Source organism: Syngnathus leptorhynchus, chromosome 2 (genome assembly GCF_054491065.1).
Source record: "Syngnathus leptorhynchus isolate UIUO chromosome 2, UIUO_Slep, whole genome shotgun sequence".
Classification (NCBI taxonomy): Eukaryota; Metazoa; Chordata; class Actinopteri; order Syngnathiformes; family Syngnathidae; genus Syngnathus; species Syngnathus leptorhynchus.
This window is the reverse complement of record NC_141196.1, coordinates 2,263,999-2,283,232: the sequence shown is the minus strand read 5'-3', so window position 1 is coordinate 2,283,232 and position 19,234 is coordinate 2,263,999. Positions and strand designations below refer to the sequence as shown.

General features: G+C 45.7%; 2 protein-coding genes across 7 annotated transcripts in view; both read right to left on the bottom strand.

The window, feature by feature from the left end:
* Positions 1-2,823: 2,823 nt before the first annotated feature.
* Positions 2,824-7,065, bottom strand: LOC147060049 (major histocompatibility complex class I-related protein 1-like). Of its 2 annotated transcripts, XM_085936395.1 has the most exons (7): positions 6,903-7,065; positions 5,820-6,083; positions 5,436-5,714; positions 4,996-5,304; positions 4,800-4,916; positions 4,710-4,727; positions 2,824-4,627 (listed from the first exon to the last, which is right to left on the bottom strand). In XM_085936395.1, the coding sequence occupies exons 1-7, from the start codon at positions 6,955-6,957 to the stop codon at positions 4,599-4,601; spliced, it is 1,071 nt and encodes a 356-aa protein (XP_085792521.1). In that variant the 5' UTR covers positions 6,958-7,065; the 3' UTR covers positions 2,824-4,598. The 2 variants fall into 2 exon arrangements, with proteins under 2 accessions (XP_085792521.1, XP_085792515.1); XM_085936389.1 differs by having other exon boundaries at positions 4,710-4,916.
* Positions 7,066-8,368: 1,303 nt separating this feature from the next.
* The window catches only part of nrxn2b (neurexin 2b), a 242,527-nt gene continuing 231,661 nt past the window's right edge, over positions 8,369-19,234 (bottom strand). For all 5 annotated transcript variants that reach the window (XM_085936342.1, XM_085936378.1, XM_085936369.1 and 2 more), the window contains 3 exons: positions 14,810-15,132; positions 14,044-14,122; positions 8,369-10,586 (listed from right to left, as the gene is read on the bottom strand). In XM_085936342.1, coding sequence (XP_085792468.1) covers positions 9,703-10,586; positions 14,044-14,122; positions 14,810-15,132 — 1,286 coding nt within the window. In that variant the 3' untranslated portion in view covers positions 8,369-9,702. The remainder of the gene's footprint in view (positions 10,587-14,043; positions 14,123-14,809; positions 15,133-19,234) is intronic.

Below are 19,234 nucleotides of genomic sequence, written 5' to 3'. Positions count from 1 at the left end.
CTACCAGTCAAAACATGCCGACATGTACGACAAGCTAACGGGGAACGAACGCAGCTGGAAGCTGGTTTAACTTCACAGCAGCGATTTTTCACAAGAGCCCGAGAGTCAAATGAAAATGCCACAAAGGTGAGTTAGGAGGTGGCAACGCTGATTGCTAAGCACTGCAAACCTTTGACTGATGGAGAATTTATCAAAGACTGTGTGATGACAATGGTGGAGAAAATCTGCCCGGAGAAGAAGCAAGAGTTTGCCAATGTTTGCCTGGCTCGTAACACTGTGGCACGGAGAATTGAAGTTGTTTCAGCGGACATCAAGAGACAGTTGGTGGCCAGAGGAGAGGAGTTTGACTTTTTTCCCTTAGCTTGCGACGAAAGCACGGACGCATCTGACACTGCTCAGTTACTTGTTTTTTTGAGAGGAGTGGACAGTGAAATGAATGTGACTGAAGAGCTACTTGACCTCCAGAGCCTTAAAGACCAAACAAGAGGAACGGATTTATTCGTTTCTGTTTGCTCGGCCTTAGATGACGTGAAACTCCCGTGGAATAAAGTTTCTGGGATTATTACGGACGGCGCGCCTGCCATGGCTGGCGACCGGACTGGATTATCAACCCATATCTGTAACAAAGTCATCGAAGAAGGAGGTTGTTGGAATAATCTCGGGGGAAGCCTTGGCCTGCCAGACCAGGAGGCCTTATCTTTATGAGTTTACGACTCTCCTTTAAACTAAATGCTTTCTATTTGGTTCAAGGAATGTCTTTTGATCCCCGTCAGCCTTATGTTTCCTTCCTGTCCTTATGTTACTTTTGTGTTTGTTTTGTAAGAAGTCTTCACTAACAATGAGCAGAGCTTCTTTGCATAGGCGAAATGTTCTTTGTCAGTTTAAAGGGACTTCATTCCTTTTAGTTAACTGTAGCTTTGATTCATAGATTGTAGATGATCAAAACTGGTGATATATAGTTTGAAGTAGTCACATTAAAGTTATCCCATATTTACTCAATGTTCGTTTAAGGAACTGTATATCAGTTACCGTACATTTACTTAATATGTGTTGAAATGTTTAAGTAGGGTTAGATATTATTATTATTATTATGTGTTGTGTTAGTTTACTAAGAAGATAAACTTAGCGAGGGTTTAGTTGCATTGTTCCACAGGTAAGCGACATTCAACGTGCTTCAAGTTATCTGATCACAGTCGAGGAGGAGTCGGCCACCCATGGAGAGGACAACTGGTTGGGGGAAGAAAGCAGACTCTGCAGTCCCAATGCGGGGGTCGAGAAAGTGCTGGATCACACTACACTACGTTCCTTAGCTAATCAGCGTTGCTACAGCCACTATCTCCCCTCCCTTTAGTGTAGCAACGCCTCTGTAACCAGGGCAACCAAGACATTAAAAAGAGGAGCACGTGGAGGAGGAACTCAGAACGGGTGGAGATTGTAACTGAGCTTCCTTTCTCTATCGTTCTCCTCGCGAGTAAACTCATCCTGGTTGTCTTCTCCTCTTCGTTCCAGCATGTGATTTAATGTCTGATCATATTCAGACCCAACAGAGGTCAAGCAGTAAAAGGTCATTGTATTATTCACCAGCAAGTTTTATGTGCCAAACATCTCAAATATGATCATGTTGTGAAACCGGTTGTAAAGGCTATCAATTATATTCGCTCCAAAGCCCTGTGCCGCAGTCAGTTTCAACATTTTCCAACTAACATCCAGGCTGAATACGGAGATGTTGTCTATCACAACGACGCGAGATGGCTCAGTCGTGGGTGTGCACTTCAGCGCTTCTACTCCCTTCGGCAGGAAATCGGAGAGTTGATGGCAAAAAAAGGACAATCCATCCCAGAACTATGTGACCCAGTTTGGCTGGCTGACACAACAAAGCACCTGAACGTGCTGAACACTAGCCTTCAGGGGCCAAATGCAGTGGTAAGCCAACTTTATTCACACATCAAAGCCTTTGGAATCAAGCTGCAACTTTTCCAAAGGCACCTGTCACAAACGCAGCCCAATCCTACACATTTCCACGCACTGCAGGAAATCATGACCAGCTTTCCACAGAGCAACATCAACGCGCAAACAAGGAGGTATGCAGCAGACATCTCATCTCTGGCTGAGGAGTTCCAACACCGCTTTCGGGATTTTGCAGCTATTGAGAAAGAGATTGCAATTTTTTCCTCTCCTTTCTCTGTGGACCCTGATGATGTTACAGACCACCTGCAGCTGGAGCTCATTGAGCTGCAGTGTGACGCCGAGCGCCGCGGTCGTTACCAAACGCTCTCCATTGCAGACTTTTACCGCCAGCTGCTTCCAAAAGATTCGAACATTTGCTAAGAAAATGCTGAGCTTGTTTGGATCAACGTATTTGTGTGAGAAGACTTTTTCGGTTATGAACTTTAACAAGAACCGCGTGAGAACACGACTAACTGACTCTCACCTGCGTGACATCTTGCGCATCAAAACCACTGCCTTTGAGCCTGACCTGACTGACCTATGTACTGCAGTCCAGATCTCACTATCACCCTTCATTCACATTAGTGCAGGCAAGTCATCTGTCAACTGAGACGATGAAATTCTAAAATTCTGTATAAAATCTTTTTTGTGACTATCGAAACCACAGTTATAAATGCACTGAGACTTGTGGTCAATGTTTGCACATCTGAATAAGATTAGCTGTTACTCTGTTTTGAATTTCAAAGTTCCAATACAAAGTCATGTTTGCAGTAAGCATTTAATTGCCAATAATCCGGAATGTTTCAAATTAACCTAAGAAATGTTAAGCTTCTTAAAATATAAATAAAAAAGGTAAATATGAAATGAGTGACTTGGTCAAATTTGTTTAGATTTATTTGTGTTTCATGTGAGGAATATCAGACTGAATGGTCGGCACTCACACATTTTCACCTCACCAAATCTGGCCCTCTTTACAAAAAGTTTGGACACCCCTGCGTGACTAAAGTGTCATATGTAAGTCCGTACAACAAACAAACAAACAAACAAACAAACAAATAAACAAACAAACAATAAACCAACAAACTGAAAAAATCAAAAACAAAGAATGCTCGAAGAGGAGGAGCGAGAAGAAGCATACCTTTTTAGATTCCTACCACTTTCTCAGTTTATCCAATAAACTAATGACACATTTTCAACTTATTATTCTGTTTGATTTTTGCTTTTTTGTAGCCATTTGCCGTTTTTAGTCCTTGTACCCGCTAAACAACATAGTTTTGAACATTTGTTGAAACTGGTGGATATTTGGACTTTGCTTGAGTTCCTCACTTAGACCGCTCCATAGTTTGACCCCGGTTATAGTTATACAGAAACTTTCTTATGTTTAGGATTTTGAAGTTATAACCTCCCTCCCGATTCCTGTTCTGGATATTTTCTGGTAGTTGTTTTGCTTTTGCCTTATGCATGATGATTGCCGTTTGATAAGATACTATATCCGTGAATTTCAATCGTTTGGATTGTAGGAATTGTGGATTTGTGTGTTCCACCTAGTTGACATGATGACTAGTCCTTATTTCTCTTTTCTGCAGTGGCTGTAGTGAAGTTTGGTAAGTATTCCCCCAAACCTCAGCACAGTCATGCAAATAGGGCAAGACAAGTGAACAATAAAGTGTCCGAAGTGAATGATAATCCACTCATTCTTTTGCTTTGTATATGACTGCAATGCTTCTTGAAAAAAAATAAAAATTCCAACTCAGCCTGTCATCTATTATAACCCCAAGAAATGTGTTTTCCTGAGCCCTTTCAATTTCATTTCCATCAATTTCTATTTGTACCTTCTCTTTTCGATGAGATAAAGTATTGTATAAATACATTCCAATTGAAAAAAATCTATAACGACAGAACAATAAGATGATATGGACAACCCTAAGTGTCGACATTTCGCTTTATATTTATGAATTTAGTCATTTCTTGTCTGGTTTTGTATATATTTTAATGTGAGGTGTTTGGTTTGTACTTGAGGAAGTTTTACACTTATCATGTTGTTTTATTTTATTATTATGTGGAAGGCGGCAGGAAGTACAAGATTTTCTTCATCCTGTTCCTCCGTTCTTTTTTTACTTACTAAAGTTGAATTGTCTATTGATAAAAATGCAATGATTAAGATAAATAAAAATATATATTAAAATGAACTCCACATGGACTTTTCTGTACATAGGAATGTGTTTTGTATGTTTTTTTTTAAGAGGACAACAGAAAAAAGACGTGTTCCTCATTAAAACATTCTTGCTCATCCTTGCTAAATTATATATCCACAAGTAAAAATACAGTGAGTGACCAGAAACCTCATTTTATTATTTTTTTTTAAATGATACTCAAACTTATATCAAATTGATCAGTAGCTCGCTTCACAAAAAAATCCCTTGAAAAAAAGCAACGTGTGATGCGGATATTACTTGTGGTATGTTGGCTCCCTCTAGCGGTATTTGGAAGAACTAGTGAGGTAAATACAATTAGAATTCCCCGCACTTGCGTTTCAATTTGAAACAAGAAACATTTCCAAATATCTCATACAGCTGGAATGCGATGATTCAATCAAGCGTGACACCCAAAAAAAAAAAAGAAGACATCCCTTCAACCTTCGTGGGGTTCATTCAATCCTGCTCAGAAGATGAGACGCTGGCTGAGGGAGCATAAAAAAAAAAAAAAAACATTCAAGGCATTTGCATTTTTTCAAAACAGGAAGGGGAAAACGTCTCACTTACAAGCTGGAGCGTAATTGGCTGAAATGGAAGAGAAGCGAGAGGAGATTAGGAATCGCCACAAACGGAGCAAACATTTGTGTCGTCGTTCACCTTGTTGGCTTTTGTGACGCTTGGCGAGGAACACCGCCACCGCCACCGCCACTGCCACCAGAGCCAGGACCACCAGCGGGACAGCGATGGCCACCGCCTTCTTCCTGTCTTCCTCTTCTTCACACGGCAACAAAACCAGACACGTGAACGACTGTCGGCGTGACGCCGAGCCAGCCGTGTCCGAGGCGTGGCTCACCCTGGATGCGCGCGTTGCTCAGGATGCTTCTGGCGTCCAGCTTGGTGACCATCTCTTCCCGGACGCCATCCAGTTTGAACACGCATTCGTAGCGGCCCTCCTCGGCGGGCGTCAGCTCCACTTTCAGGTCGGCGGTGGTCTGGAAGGTTCCGTCGTGGTTGGGGAGGGTCTCCCCCATCTCCACGTCCTCGTGGATCTCCTCGCCGTCCTTCCTCCAAAAGAGGTCCGACGTCCTGGGGTAGAAACCCGTGGCGTGGCAGGTGATTGGAGAGGAAGGAGTCTTCTGCAGGAGAGACACCGTGGGAAGCTCTGCGCGCAAAGATGGAGAGAAGAGTGGAGGATGTGCATGGAGGAAAAGAAACAACTTGAAAGAGCGTCAAAGATGGACATTGTGTGCGCGAGCTTGAAAGATGCAGAGAAGGTGTGAGAGGACAATGTACCGGTTCTGGTCAGGAAGTCCCTCCCGTTGCTCACGTGATTCTTCAACCGTAAAGGACACACCTCAGTGAAGTAATTCTGACTGTATTGATTGTACCCGTCGTTTCGGTCCCACTTGAGTTTGGTGATGAAAGCTTGCGGATGTGCTGCGATCCAGCTCATCGTCTTCAGCTCAAATGATATGAAGTCTTCTCCATCGTAACTGTGGTGCTGCCAACCATCAACATCCCCAGTCTCATCATTCCATTCACAGCCTTCCATCTTTTGAAACATGTGAACACCTGAAAGGATGGCGCACAAGATTCAGTGAGGACGATGATCAGAGAGAAGCCAGCAGTGACCAAAAAAGTCTCATTTGACGAGCAGAAGGTTGGACGTAAACAAACCTCCAGTTTGGTTGAAGCGCTTATTAAGGATTTCAATGTTGACTTTGAAGACCTGCTCAGCATTAATACTGCCCGCCGTCTCTGTCTCCCAGAAGTGCGGATCATCTTCTGTGATTTTGTCCACCCAGTCTTGTTTGGCTTTTGCTTTCCTGCGGTTGCTGTCAAAGTGCAGAATCTGAACGCCGTCAAGATACGCGGCCTCCCAGTACTCGGGTAGCTTTGCAACTTGAGAGGCCGTCACAAAATAATTGAGCGTGTGAATGACTGAAAGACAAACACCAAAATGACACACATGATCAAATCAATCTTCATATTTTCAATGATTCTGCCTGCAGTTGGAACTTTGCAGCACTTGAAATGTCATGTTTGTCCAAACTTGTCAAACTTGAATTTGACAACCTGCCTAGGTTTTTTTCTCCCAGTTGTTATGTTCGATTTTAGATATTCGATGCCCCTCAGCAGTGATTGACATCCAGTGATGAAAGAAACCTTTTGCCATTCTCCTTCATTTGCAAAAAAAAAACAAAATCCAATAATAATATGAGGCAATCCTTTTGTTCAGACAAGTGAAAGACTTTGAGATGTTACCTGCTGACAGTTTGGACTGTGTCTCCAATTTTCCTCACATTTGCAGGTAACATCTAAAAGAATGTTCACTTGTCTGAACAAAAGAACTCCGTTATAAATTTCCGGAGACATGATGACTCTTATCGAAATAATAATGGAATAGGATTCAGGAGGCTATATTTTTTTTCTTAAAACAACGTTTTCCACAACTTTATTGCCATGACTGTGAAATGTTCATTATTAATTGCAAATGTACAACATTTCATTCTTGTGCGTAGGCTTTTCCACATTTCATCCATTGCATATTTATGCTTTGATTTGTGCCATTTTTAACATTTATAATTGTAGCAATGTATTCCCGTAAAACTCTGACACAACGGGCGTTCAGGTGAAAGAACTTAAAATGCCGACGCAACAAACGAGAGAGAAAACGAAAGCAATCAACAATAATGACTGCGTCAGTTCTAAAACAAGAGCGTCAATTGTTAGGAGAATCAACCGAATAGCTCAACTTACCAGACCTCACGCTGTATACTTGCAGAGCCAAAACGGAGAATGCAAGCAAATTCATTCCAAACGTCAAGTTGTTTTTCGATTTTAGTCAAGCTGGGTCAAAGTTGCAACTCGCAGTCCAGGAGGCGAACGCGGAACAACAGTGAACATCCCTCTTTAGCCAATTGGAGTTCAGCTTGCCGATGACGTCACTGGGTCCTGCCAATAATATATTAATAAACTGTGTGTGGGGATGGCTGAGAGTGTAGCGGGCAATGACAGTGAGAAGGAGTCCTATCGTTTTGGCCTGCGGGACTCCGGAGGCAGCTGACAGGTACCGGATGGACATTCGGAACGCGGCTTCGGCGGTTGCTGAGGCAAAAACCCGGGCGTGGGAGGAGTTTGGCGAGGCCATGGAGAATGACATCCGGACGGCTTCGAGGAAATTCTGGTCCGGGATGACCCGGGATGTTGTGAGTCCGTGGGGGGGAATACTTCGAAGACCTCCTCAATTCTTTCTGTAACATTCAGTGGCCATATGAATTTTGTTCTGTACCAATAGAGGGCAGTCTTATCCTATAAGACCAAACCTTTACATTTTTAGCTGTGGCTTGTTAAATTGTATTTTGTGGGCACAGATTTTCTTGTGTGCAAGCAGCGTGCGTGCAGTTATTATATTTTTGTACGGAGTAATTTTCAGATGTCCAATTTGCTACTAGGCTGCAACGAAGGACGAATCAACGTATCTTTTGTATGGACTTAATTCACACGTATATTTACTCAAAAGTGAGCCAACAGTTTTAGCCATATGTTTCCATTCAGTGTTATTGTACTCGTAAAAATGATTCTTAAGACGTAACGGCGTTTTATAAACTAGACATAAACAGTCATAGATACTGCTTTAGCTTGAATAATACGTCGATCGCGCCACCATATTGGATGTGTCAAGGTGGAGCATTGGGTGATCACTCATTTCCTGCTCGGCAATATTGCGACCCTAACCATAAACCACGTCCCATCAACTTCTAGGCCCAAATTGTTTGGGAAGGATGATCAAGATGCGAACCCTCGTTTTTTTCCTCCTGCTTTGGAAACTACCCACACCCATTCAAGCACAGATTGTTCCTTCGGCTTCCTGCCTTGCATCCATTTTGATTCCTCACCTGATCTGCATATGCTTAAGAAGTGGTTTTGCCGATGGCAAAATATGTTGTTTGAAAGCGTCAAAAGATATCATATGTCACTTGAACTGAAAAATCTGATAGATCTTAGGAGGTTTGCTTAAAAGACTTTTTGAACTTGTCCAAAGCAGTTACAACCTACAAGCCCCTCCCTGAAAAAAAAAATCTACAACAAATTCAAATACAAAGACATTTATCTACCGTCCCAATACTTTTGAAAGGCACTCGACATTTCTAGCTATTTATTAATTTTTGACAATTGTCTTTGTATTGCGGTGAATAGAAAAACAGACCACAGCACACAGGGAGTAAGAAGTATATAACCAAGTGTATTCCCTCTGTTAATGTACACATATTTGGAGTCATCTCACTGTAACACTTTACAATAACATTTAGAAAGAACAGGGAGATGTTGGGGCGGATGGGCGGAGAGTGTCAGAAAGAAAATGTGGCAGCAAGTCTGTCAGTGCACAGACACAAAGAGATAGAAAAAGCAATCGTTAAAAAACAGTCAGGTGGGTAAAAGTGACATACGATACAGAAAAAAAAAAGGACAAAACATAAATTTGATGAACAAGCACATACCCCAATTTGACCAAAGGCAAACCGATAACCAAAAAGCTTTTCCTCATTGCCCAGGATTTTTTTTGTTTGTTTGTTTAGCAAACAGGAATGATGGTTAGGAGGGAACACGGTTCTCTTTGTGATGGCAAATATTGAGACATTTCACAAACTTTTTTCGGCTTTTTTTTTTTTTTCTTATCATGGTACATTTGTCTTCTTTTAATAGAGCTGAGAAAATTGGAACACTAGAGTACTCGGGAACTCTCGTCTTCCAGAGTCGACAAAGAACCGCAAAGGCTGCTCTTCTTCAGTCCGGTCCGCTGCAGAATTCCCATTCTGTCCTTTTTCCAAAGCGAGAAGAGTGACGGCCGCACGGTTCCTGATGCTTCGGACGTCAGCAGAGTCATAGCTACACTGTCTCGGCCGAGTCCGCGTCGTTAGCATCACACAGAGCAGAGGGTCGAGCGGTTGGCGAGCCTTTTTCCTGCTTTGACGGTTGGCATAGAGACAGTTTCTCCGCTGGCCCACCAGGGGGCGCCAGAAACACGACACACAGACCATCCAAAGATGAATTTGGCCAACCGTTAGTCTGGAGTATTCTGCGTTGATATCGCACGTAAAATTGCTACTATGTTTTAGTGGTGTTTATTTTCATTTATTTTTTTCTTCTTCTCAGAACTCCACGTAAAGAAAAAAAGTTGATGTCTTTGTCCTCGATGAATACTACATGCTTGAAACACGGCACAGTTCGCGTGGCGCCAGCCGCCGAGCACCGTAGACATGGCACGAGTGCGAGCGAGCGAGCGAGAGAGAGGAGAGAGATGGCGAGGACGTGGCACTGGATACTGCTTTCGTGGATACTGGTGGTGCTTCTGTACAGGACTGAAGAAAGAAGTGAACCCAATCGGTTGTTGGCACAGGAAGTAGCGAGAAGTGACTTCCCGGCAATGCTAAAAGTTAGCTTTGCCGTCTCCCTCGAGGAGGGCGAGGATGGCTGGCACAAAATGTCGCGTTTCCCGCCTCTCTCGTTCTCTCTCTCCCAAACGCGAGCTGCCGCCGTGCGTCGTGGCGGCGCTCCCTCAAACGTAGTACTCTTTGTCTTTGTTCTTCTTGTTCTTGGGCGCCGTCTTGGTGGCGCTCGGCGGCTTCTCCTTCACCAGGGTGCCGTTGGGCTGCGTGGCCGAGTTGCTTATGTAGTTGCGACTCTGGTCCACCTGGTACGAGCCCTCGTCTCGGTTGCGGTACTTGTACATGGCGTAGAGAAGGATGAGGATGCAGAGGGCGGCGGCCGCTACGATGCCCACCACCATGCCTGTGGTGCTGCTGGACTGCTGCACCTCCACGGCGCCCGGGAGACCTCTCTCGGGGGACGTCGGGTCTAGAGTGGGAACGTGCGGGAAATCGGGAGGGTAGGTTATTCCCGAGCCCCTGCGGTGGCCGGGGTCCGAGGAGGGCTGGGCCGGCGGCAGCAGCACCTGATCCCGAGTGTTCATTTTCCCGGCCGGGATGTTGTTGCTGCCGCCGCCGCCGCCGGCCGCCCCCTTGCCGCGGGGGCTGAGCTGATCGGGGTCGGCCGTGGGGGCGGAGGACGCGGGCGGGCGGTGGTCGTAAGGGAGGCGCGAGAAATGGCGATCTCGGGGGTTTTGGCCCTCGGCTCCAGGGGGAGGGGGGAGGACGGTCCTGTCGGTGACCAGGGGGGAGTTTTTGTAATAGTCCTCGTCGTCCGACTCGGTCATCTCGCCCGAGCCGTACGCGGACGCCTCCACGTTTTCCTCGCAGTCCTCCTGGTCCATTGGGCAGGGGGGGCGCATGTTGGGCAAGGGGAGGGACTCTTTGGTGGTTTCGAGTAAGGTGAGGAAGGGGCGATAAGTGGTGGGAGGTGCGGGGATTACTGGGTAGCGGGTGGCCATGGAGGGGGGGTCTATCGAGTCCACCGTTATAATGGGCAAGACTATGTCACCTCCTAGGACAAGAAAGAGAGAGCGGAGGGGGCAAGGGGTCAGAAGTCGACACACAACTCAAACATGCCATGAAAACAAAGCATTAGTAGTACAGCACTACAAGTTGACATGATGTTAGTTCTACTCAGTCGGTCTAAGCTAGCTCACAAGTTCTTAAGCACTAACTGCCGACTGAGGTAAACTACTACAAGATGCTAAGACATTGGCTAACCTAAACCTGGCTAACGCTACATGCTATGTCAGTTACACAAGTCAAAAGGGAGACTACAAGTTAAACTGAACAAACATCAAAATGCACTGCTAATCTAGCAACTAAGCTGAGCTAGCACTTCTGATGTGTGTCTGCTGTGATTGGTTGAGAAAGATAGCAAACCACAAGGTTCAGGTCACTTACATCAACAAATTGGCCGCATGATTTTTGCATGAAACAAAACAAATTACAAAAAGAAAGCTGTGTAAGATTGTTCTTGGATAGTGATCAACATCCCCCCCTCCCTTCTTTTACCTTCAAACAAATAGCAACCCTCCACGCGTCTTTCGGCCAAATCGTCGTCGCTAATGTGGCTCGTCTTGAATTAGCTTAATTTAGAGCTATAGGAGACTTCCAAAGAATCAATAGCGTACTAATGACAGCCCCATTCGTCCCTCCCAGAAGCACACGTAAAACAGGTCAATGAGATTCTTAATTAGCAACCGCTAATAACACTTTTTTTTAATGATCCAATTTATGATCAAGCCACTCTTTGGTCATTTGACTTTAGCTAGCCACGGGATGACCGTTCGAGCTCATTTGGTGTCAAATAAAGGAAGGCAATATGGTTAGAACACAATATGAGAGCAGCACATTTTGGGTGGGGGTGGGGAAGGGGGGGGGGTTGGTCATGTCATAGCAACACATGATCAGAAGAAGAAGAAAAAGCATCAAATCACAATTTGCACGGTTTGGTTTTGTGGTTATTATTATTATTTTTTTTTACTTGGGGTGAATCGGGGGGGGTCACTCAGAAGGGGAGAAGGGGATGATGGGACGCCCGCCCGCTTCAGCTCAGCTCAGCTCAGCCCCCCGCCCGAAAACAAACATTTTTCAAATCAGGAAATGCTTTTTGTTATCAAGGTTGATGCATTCACAAATATGTCAGCACACAACCCACCCCACCCGCCAAAAGGCCTTGTGGAGAAGAGACATGTCAGAGCTGTGAAAGAAACAAACTTCAAGCATATTCTCCTCTCATACTTTACACTTGCGGGAAAAAAGGCTCGTTCCCATGGCAACGACGTTCATTTCCGCCCGTTTGTATTCCCTGGCTCTTGTGTGTTTGCGGGCTGCGTTTCACCTTGACGCCTGAGAGAACAGCCTCGTCACCTCGGAGGAACAAAAAGACGAGCTGCGCAAAGTACAAGTTGCTCAGGTTACTTTATATATTATTATATATATATATATTTTTTTGGGGAGGCGTGGCGCAGAGTCAGATGGTGTTTCCCGAACGAGACGGTTCCGCTTCGCTTTGGAAAGCGTGTCGATCTGGTGACTCCGCCCTCAAACACACTGAGAGCCCCTCCCCCTCCTCCCCCATGACCCAAACCCACTGCGCCTAAGGGCGATTCGGGCCCTCGTTACGCAGCTCAGACATCCCAGGAAACCCGACGGCGGACTTTCGATCCAAACTTGTAATGGCGTGCGTAAAGCTACGTTACACGTAAAGAATAATAATTGTCTCTCCAACCGTTTGCACAAAAGCGATGAAACAGGAGAGACTGTGGGATATTCCGCCTGATTGATTGGGCTTGACTCTCATGATTGGACCTCGGTGGATCCGCACGTTAAGCCGGCACGATGAGACGTCTTCTTTATCTGCGGCACGGGCGGTGATGAGTCACCCACGCTTCTATTTACTCAGAGCAGATGGGTGCCGAGCCGATGCGGCCACGTCGTCCTCCTGATAAACATCGTTAGCGCGCCCGTCGCGCCGGGCCGTTTCAAATATTTACAGCCGAAAGGTCGGGGGGAGTGATTTGGCTGCGATTGGGCCGCAAATGGAAAAAAAAATCAAGCGCGGCTTGATACCGTCTCGATGACGGCGCTCGTCAGGAGATGTTTACAAATGGCCGCTCATGTGGATGAATGACGGAGCGCGGGGACGTGCGGTCAGGGGAGGCAGGCGAGGCTCTGCCTCACCTGTCATACATAATAAATCGGTGTGCCACTTTATTGAGGAGTTTCTCAGAGGTGGTCTCCTCCCATCACGCATGCTGAGACGTCGGTAAACGCTCACGGTCTTCATCTTGAAATCCAAGTGCGTGCCCCCCCCATTCACATTGGTGGGGGCTCCTAGCCAAGGTTTAATTGGCCCATGTAATTACAGCTGGCCAACAAAGTCAAAGTTTAATTAACCTGCCGAGGACGGCGGGAATTTCACCCTCCGTTCCTGTATTCTATCCCGAGCCGCACCACTTGGCACTTAATGAGCTTTAGTGGTTCACAACCAAGCGCTTTCTCCGCTTCAACTTATTAGCATCCGCTAAGCTGCTTTTCTTCCTCCGGTTAGACCCTTTCTCTTAGCTTCTGCAGCTCCCGCCACGCAGTGGACTGCGCAAATGTTGAGCTGTCGCTAAATTATTCACTGGGAAACTTCAATACCAGTACGATGATTTACTCTTGTGAAACTCGCGCTTATGATGCATAAAATTACCATTTAAAAGACCTTTCTGTCGATTCGCCGTGTGTCAAATGGCGGCGATACATACAATACATTGAAAAAGGTCGCTTTCGGCCCCGATACCCGGTACAGGTACTACGTGGGTGAATTCCCATGCTATGCTGATATGGTCTTTCAATCTCAGCGGATTTTGTCGCCTGTAAGGTGCGATAGCGAGCACGTTTGGTATTTGGCCACTAAAACTTCCAAACACCTACAAAGGAATCAAGAAAGAGAGAGACAAGCAGCGTAACTTAGCAGCCCTGTCTGCTGCCAATCACGACTTGTGTGGGCATATCAGAGAGTTACTTGAGCTTCTCCATGGGAGAGTAAGCCCCGGCGTAGCAAACACCTCCGAAAGGAAAAAAGAAAATCATTCCAGACTTCGATAAGGAGAGAATCGAGTCTCTATTTCGGTCTCAGACACCTACGGAGCCACCTTGGAGAAGGTTAGACTCTGAGCTTCCCAGATCTCGTTACCCTTCGTACAAGGGCGAGATGGAGGAAGAAAACCATCGTCTTTATTTGGAACGAGGATGATGGACTTTGTTTTCCCTTTTCAAAAGTTGGAGAGGTTACTAAAATAAAGGAAAAGCGAAATGAATGAGTCAGGTGAAGGTAAAGTCAACGAACCTGACGGGTTCCGCATTGGGCCAGTCCAAGCTGCGTAGCGAGGGTAGCGCAGTCAAGCACAAGAACCCCCAAGCCGTACAACCTCACTCGACAGAACGAGCATCAGAACCCCCCCGCCGAGTCGACTCACCGTTTCCGGGCTCGCACTCCTCTAAATCTTCGTCATCGCTCGGACACTCGGCGGAAGCTACCAAAACGTCATCCGCATTCTGCACAAATACCAAGAAAGAAGAATTTCATCTTTTCCAGTACAACAACAACAACAAAATCCCTGACTTTGTTCAGAAACTGTTTCCAGTGTCTCGCTAGTTTCTTAAGAACTTTATCAAAAAAAAAAACACGCAGTCCTGTTAAAACACATTGAATTGGATTTGTACTTCCTTTTGTCACAAATGTTGCCCAAAAACAAAAAAAAACAACAAAAAAAAGTTTGCCTTCGAAAGCTTTTGTGACAGTCATTTAGACGTGATTCTAAGTCCTACAAGGTTCTGACAGTATATCTTATCTCTCAATTTTATTCAAAGTGTCAAAAGATATTCTTCACCTGTGATCAAAGCTATCAGGGCGGAGAGCAGCTCAGAGCTCGGGTAGAAATTGAAATCTGGGTGTGCTCTGAATAAACCTACACTTGCTGTATCAGCAAAAAAACCAAGGCTGAATATAAATTTGAACACAACCTATGCTGTAACCAGCTCGATTTTTCAAAACAATCACTCCGATCATGATAACAACACACGAGAAGACTAATTACTGCGGCCAAATTTTGACCAATTGCCGTGTTAGCTGTACAATACCGAATGAATTTGTCGTTACTATTTTTTGGAAGTCTGGATGAATCGTATTCCTATGGGAAAATCACGTTTTGGATTTTGAAATTCTCTGGCAGCACGACCCACCTGCGTGACACTGTCCCGGATGGTGGGCGAGCGCTGTTTCCGGGTGGTGGTGGTGGCCATGGTGGTGGTAGTCTCCATAATGGTGGTGGACATATCAGCCAGCGGCGTGGTAGAAGTGGTATCGGCGGCGAGCACCGAGGGCACGTCGCCCACCAAGCGCAGGCTTCCCTGCGTCTGAACATTGGGGTCACCCTCGGCGGCCAATTTAAGCACTTGCAGCCCGTTGTAGTACAGGCCCGAGATCTGGCCCTGGAAGTGGCGGCCTTTATCGCCGCCGCCGATTTTGATAAAGGCTTGGCTGTTAAAAATGGTCAGCTGGCGACCTGAGAAGTTGTGCGGAAGTGAAAGTAGAGGGAATGGACATGACCGAGAGAGGAGGGAATGTCGAGAAAGAAGAGCACAAATAAGTCACGAGCGCATCAAGTGGGAAAAACACACACAACGGCAAAGACAAAAAAACTCTTCCACCAAGCAGCATCTTTTACGTAGATTCGTTTAACTTTGTTATTAGCTAGCAGAGGACTTGATCAGAACTGGACTGCTTGGTGGAAAGGTGGCAAGTAGAGACAGGAGGGGGGGGGGCACGGGGGGGCTTTCTTGGGAGCAATTTAGGACCACCCTATGGTGCTCGCTGGCCGGACAGTCGACTTGGATTAAGGTGGGGTCGTCCTTGACACTCCAAAGTACACGTGGGGATGGATCTCATCATATTAGAACAGCTCCGGCTTGTTGTTATTGACCTCCAATGCACCGGAGCCGCGCAATGATAAAGCACCTCTGCCACGGGAGGGGGGGGGGGATGTAGCTAATGTTTAATTCAGCAGGGTTTGCTCATTAGCCTTAATCGGGATGGATGGCTGAAGAGGGAAGGAGCCCGCCTGACTGCTTAACCGGGGAAGAGGTGAGACCAAATTGTCCCTAGCATACCATTCAAATATGGGAGGATGGATAATCGAGGAATTTAAAAAAAAAAAAATAGAAATAACGTGATGAGGAGGTAATTATAGACGACGGGTCTTTCTCGTGAAATCAATCCACGTGAGGGAAGAGAGAAAGGCATCCAATAGCAATGAGAGGCTGTCATATTTATAGATGATGCAGACTGTGAAATGAGAGAAGCTCGGAGCCCGCCGTCATTTTACACCCCGTGCAGTGCAGTCGGCTCACATTAGCATTTAATAAAGACTAATTTGTCGTCTAAACACACTGGCGATATTGCTTTCCGGTGGCGTTAGAAGCACCCGCCCGCCCGACCGACCGACGCACGCCAATGCCGGCGGTTCAATAAGCGCTGTGGGTGCTATTACATATCTACTGCTGATTACTAAAAGACGGAAAACTGTCGATAGAAATGCTCTATCGATTACCGTCGAATGAGAAAGACAAACTGATTGATAGAGATTTTGATTTGAGCCTCGCTACATCTAGACTGAAAAAGAGGTAGAGCAAAATATCATATTAACTATAATTGCGCATAAAGTATTTTTTTTTTTTTAATCGAGTCCCGGTCTCTGTGGGGATGACCTACTTACTCCCACGTCACGGAACGCACTTGATGACTCTGGAATCGACGGGCTGAGATCAGTGTTTGTTTTGAGCGAGGCTCAGATGAAGTGATCCTTTTATGGCGCAAGTCAAAAATGGAATGAGAGCATTACCAAGCAATTTGGGCTTCGCTCGGCGCATTACGTGGATAAAAATTGCCAATGCCATGACCTTTTGTGTGTAATATTTGCCCTTTGCGACGTAATATTTATCTACACCTTTACTTTTGTGTAGCGCGCTAACAATTTCATTTTGGGCAACCAATCCTTGAATCCCAGATCTTCGCCAGCAGCTTTCATTCGAGCCGACATCCAAATGGTCTCTTTATTAAAAAAGTAAATAATAAAACAAACAAACATCTGACTTAAAAAAATAAATAAAATTTATATATATATATATATATATATATATATATATATATATATATATATATATATATATAGAGAGAGAGAGAGAGAGAGAGAGAGAGAGAGAGAGAGAGAGAGAGAGAGAGAGAGAGAGAGAGAGAGAGAGAGAGAGAGAGAGAGAGAGAGAGAGAGAGAGAGAAAAAATCTATTAAATTAATTCTTTTTTTGGAATGAACAGTATGTTTATATTTGGCAGCTCACCAAAGAGCCTAATGAAGACATCAAATTGAAACGTAAAGGCTCTCGATATCCAATCGCGCGTAGAGGACAAACTAGCTTGCGTCCGTATAGCAAGGAAAGGACGGCTAAGAATTTGAGAGCAACCAAAAGTCCGGCTTTCCATTTTTATGCGTGGATTCTGAATGAAGCCCCCCAAGCGTGTCGGAATAATGACATACTTCACCTTGGGGAACTGGCAGGATTGCCATCTTGTAAAGGCTTTTTACATTCAGAACACGAGCTAGCCACAATATTAGCTACACAAACATCGGGGAAGAATGCTCAGTCGGACTTAGCGCGGTAGGTCGGGGCCGGGGGCCGAATGGGCGGCTAATGCATATATGGCTTTTGCGAGAAGGTCCGATACCGGCCGCCGAGGTACGCTTGATACTTTTAGCCCTCCACAATCTGCCACGAGGGATTATTTGTGGGAGCGAGGAGATTGGGCGTTTGTCTAAAAAAAAAAAAAAAACATCTGGAGGGAGTATTGCCCCTCACTCCCTCTTTCCTTCCCATATTCTAGCGAGGAGGTTTCGACTCTTGAAAGTTGGCCCCGTACTTAATGGCTTTGTGTTTACTCGTAACACTGCAGCCTGAAGGCTTCCATATAAACAAACGCCAACTTCCTCCTTAGATGAAAAAGTCAGTCAGTAGAGAGTACCACGACGGAGGCGGGCGAGCTTCTGACAAAATCCATTACCGATTCTTTTGCCAAGATATTCCCAAAGCGAGCCACTCTGTTTTGTAATTAAGAGTGTGACTTTCTTTTTTTTTTGGGGGGTGCGTCTTTTTTTGTTACTCGGATTTTGCATGGCGGATAAATTGTGTCTGACGACCGAGACAAGCGGCTCAACGCAGTATCAAGAGCGAGAACCCGGGCGAAGCCAAAGAAGCCGAGGGTGCCGCCAATCGCATAAAGTGGGAGGAGCTATTTACTCTTACAATTTATTTGGTCGGCTTTTAATTTATTTGAGATACTTGCTCGTTTTTATCTCCCAAAATGATGTCATGGCATCATCTCAAAGCACTTCTGTCATCCCCGAGCTTCCGTTTGGCTTTCATATAGACGCAATTCGTAAAAGAATGCCAATTATTTGCTATTATTGTCCCTCGGGAAACCATACCGGGAGCCGAGTTGCTTTTGTCTGAGAGGATGTGAGGAGAAAATGCAGAGGGCAGATGAGGATGACTGATCGCTAGCGCAACGAGGACAGCACTGAAAGTTTCTGACGGAACTTTGGAGACTCTGATTTGTTCCCTTCATTACTTCCCCGGAATGGCTGCCGCTTTGGATTTAGTCAGCTGGCAGGGAATAGGAAGGAGACGCTCGGCACGATCTGGATCAGGCCGGACAGGGATGAGATTGGGACTCGGGTCATTATTTTTATTTTTTTTTCAAAATGTGCTAATGCTGTGCTAATGCTCTGAGGCACCCGGGGTCGGTCAAAAGGTCGAGGTTGGTAGCTAAAACCTGGACCATTGGGTCATGATCCAAGCTCCTCACCACAATAAGAATCAAAACATTGACACACAAAAACATGCTCCATTTGCTCAGCGGTGAAAACAATAAATGTTAAAGGGACAGCAGTCGAAAATTGGGAGCTGCTTTTCTTTGTTTTGTTTAACCCTCTGAAGACGAAGCGCGTGGCTTCTCGGAGGTCTTTTAGAGTCAGTTAGAACTTTGTTAGCTTTTCCTCGAGCCGTGGCTCCGATGGGCTTTAGAAGAATTTATAATCGGGTTAAAACTGAGGGCTCAAATCGCTCCGACTTGTCACCGGAGAAGCCAGCCCTCAGTGGTTAGTTTGTTAGATTCCGCTTTCATAAATAACCCTTTGAGCTCCGACGCGTTGCCCCGCCCCCTCCCGTCGGATTCAATCGAGTTCACAAATAAGCAGACACCTCCAGCGATCTGCGGCGCGAAAGAAGGGGGGGGGGCATTGGTTTATTCCTCAACGCTCTCGTCTGAAGATGAAAGGGAATCATGCATGCGCGTTTGGTGGCACGCACAAATCTTTCGGGGAACCGCGCGGGCGAGTCATCTCTTATTGATCCGCCGTTTCGCTCCGCTTTCATCTCCCGCGCCGCTCCTGATTGGGATTTGTGTCGGAAGCGGAGGCAAACGGCGGGGCCGACAAAGGCTCGCTTTTTGTTTCTGTGAAATAAACATGCGGGGCCTTCATCCTGTTTGGCGTGACGCGGGAGGAAGGAGGGAAGGATTGTTTGCTTCATTCCGGATGGTGAGATGTTCGCCACT